This window comes from Prosopis cineraria, unplaced genomic scaffold, assembly GCF_029017545.1.
Source record: "Prosopis cineraria cultivar Desert tree isolate PC_DT_omini unplaced genomic scaffold, ASM2901754v1 PC6, whole genome shotgun sequence".
Taxonomy (NCBI): Eukaryota; Viridiplantae; Streptophyta; class Magnoliopsida; order Fabales; family Fabaceae; genus Prosopis; species Prosopis cineraria.
In genome coordinates this window covers 1,585,052-1,586,999 of record NW_026555337.1, presented here as the reverse complement: position 1 = coordinate 1,586,999, position 1,948 = coordinate 1,585,052, and the positions used below count along the sequence as shown (strand labels likewise).

At 43.8% G+C, this 1,948-nt stretch overlaps 1 protein-coding gene across 2 annotated transcripts; it reads left to right on the top strand.

Annotated features, from left to right (window-relative positions):
• Window positions 1-1,606, top strand: LOC129312819 (uncharacterized). 2 transcript variants are annotated; one of them, XM_054955571.1, is made up of 2 exons: window positions 1-246; window positions 575-1,606. In XM_054955571.1, the coding sequence occupies exon 2, from the start codon at window positions 602-604 to the stop codon at window positions 1,475-1,477; it is 876 nt and encodes a 291-aa protein (XP_054811546.1). In that variant the 5' UTR covers window positions 1-246; window positions 575-601; the 3' UTR covers window positions 1,478-1,606. The 2 variants fall into 2 exon arrangements, with proteins under 2 accessions (XP_054811546.1, XP_054811545.1); XM_054955570.1 differs by having other exon boundaries at window positions 3-246; window positions 454-1,606.
• Window positions 1,607-1,948: the final 342 nt, after the last annotated feature.

The following is a 1,948-nucleotide window of genomic DNA, read 5'->3' as shown; positions in this document are numbered from 1 at the left end:
ACCCGGTCGCCCCACGCCGTGTCCCCACTCTCCAAGGCCCCAACCCTTATCACACTCCACCCTCGCTCCAACCCCTATCTTTTAATCTCCAATTCACAAGTTTTCTCCAGAAAGAAAAAAAATATCAGACCCTGTTTCCCCTCCGTAATGGCATCCTTTATAAGCTAAGCTTCTGGCTTTCATTGGCTCTTCACCATCTCTCTCTGCCTCTGGGTTTCCGCGTTGTTCGTATCTTTAGCGTACAAGGTATGTGTGGCCTTTTCCTCTTTCCTCTCGTTCCAGTGAAATTTCCCTTCCCACTCGTACCCCACTCCTAGGCTTGTGTTCTGCCAATATATTCCTGTCTTTACGACGTGACTTTCATAAATGAAGAAGATTTGCCATTAATGGAAGGCGGATGCTCCTTCCTCTCTCGACTTCTCTCTCTCACCCCACTTTCCTTGAAATCCGCAGAAATTTTGATGTTCTCTCGCAAATTCTGTGACTTCTCTGCGCTGCAAATCTGGGATAGCATAATTTTCATCTAAAATATTTTGCTTTTCTAATGAATGGTGGTTTGGTTGTTGGCATGAAGATGTGAATTCTCTGGCAACCAAAGACGATGTCATTCAGTGGGATAGGTATTGGGCTGAGTGTGGTGTTTGGCTCCCTTCTTTTGGCTCTGATCGCTCAGCTTTACTATTTATTATGGCGGAAAAGGAGGACGCACGCAGAGATTGGGAATGATGAGAGCAATTATACGAAGCGAATGCTTGACGGGGCGTGCTGGAAGACCATATCTTCACTGCACACTACCACCAGAGGCCCAGAAACGAAGATTCTTGAAAGTGACGTTGAGTTGGGTACTACTACTACTCACAAGGATGTGGTATTGAAGAGCTTGGGAGAAGATAGTGTGGAGTCAGAGCTCATGAGGCTGCACAACCTCGCTGGTCCGCCCAGATTTCTCTTCACAATCAAGGAGGAGACCAAGGAGGATTTGGAGTCCGAGGATGGAAAATCCAGAAAAGGGTCTAGAACTAGGAGCTTGAGTGATCTTATGGTGGCAATTGATACTCCATTTCTCACACCTGTGGCTTCTTCACCGTTGAAATCCCCTTTGAACCCTCTTGATTCTTACAAGCACCAAGGATTCAACCCTCTCTTTGAATCATTGTCGGAACCAGAAATTAACAGATTTAGATCTTCGCCTCCGCCAAAGTTTAAGTTCCTCAGAGATGCAGAGGAGAAATTGTACCGAAGAATAATTGAAGAAGCTCACAAAAGGGCGCAGAGCAATCAGGGGTCTGTTTCGGAATCTGGGCTTAAAGAGTCTCCGAACCCAACAACGGTGATAGACGAGAGAGATGGGTCTTTCCTTAGACTCATCAAGAACAAAGAAAGGGACCAGAGGGAGGTTCAACAACATCAGGTGCTTCCGCTGGCATCTTCTCCAACAACATTCAGACCTCTGGAGAAGGAATCGATGGTCCGCTAGATTTTCCATGAGTAAAATATCAAGCCTCTGTTCATTTTTCCCCCGCTCCACATGCAGATTAATTTATCTAAATGACTTTGTACTAATTTCATGTTTTACAATTTACATAGCAGCATGATGATTTTTCTACTATGTTTTGTTTTGTGCGCCTCGGATTGATCATGATGGCAAATTGAATTAGCGCTTGTTTTGCGAACCGAGCAAAGAACTTGGTGGGGGCACTACGTTCTTGTCTAATCTTCATGTTTGCTGTGGCCTCAACCAGTTAATCATTCATGTGAATCATGGTTGTTCGCTACCAAATTTCTTTCGTTAATAGACTCAAGATTCACTTTTTTAAAAAATAAATAAATCCAAAACCATTTCATTATCCTGCTATGCATAGGCTCTGGTCCTATGTGCCTGCCTGAGTTTTTTTTTTTTTTTAATCTTAGGCGAAACGTGTCCTCATTTTTTTTTCGTGTATTTAAA

What these genes read in the sequence shown, in the direction of transcription:
- LOC129312819 (XM_054955571.1), top strand. Translation starts at nt 602, where the DNA reads ATGTCATTCAGTGGGATAGGTATTGGGCTGAGTGTGGTGTTTGGCTCC.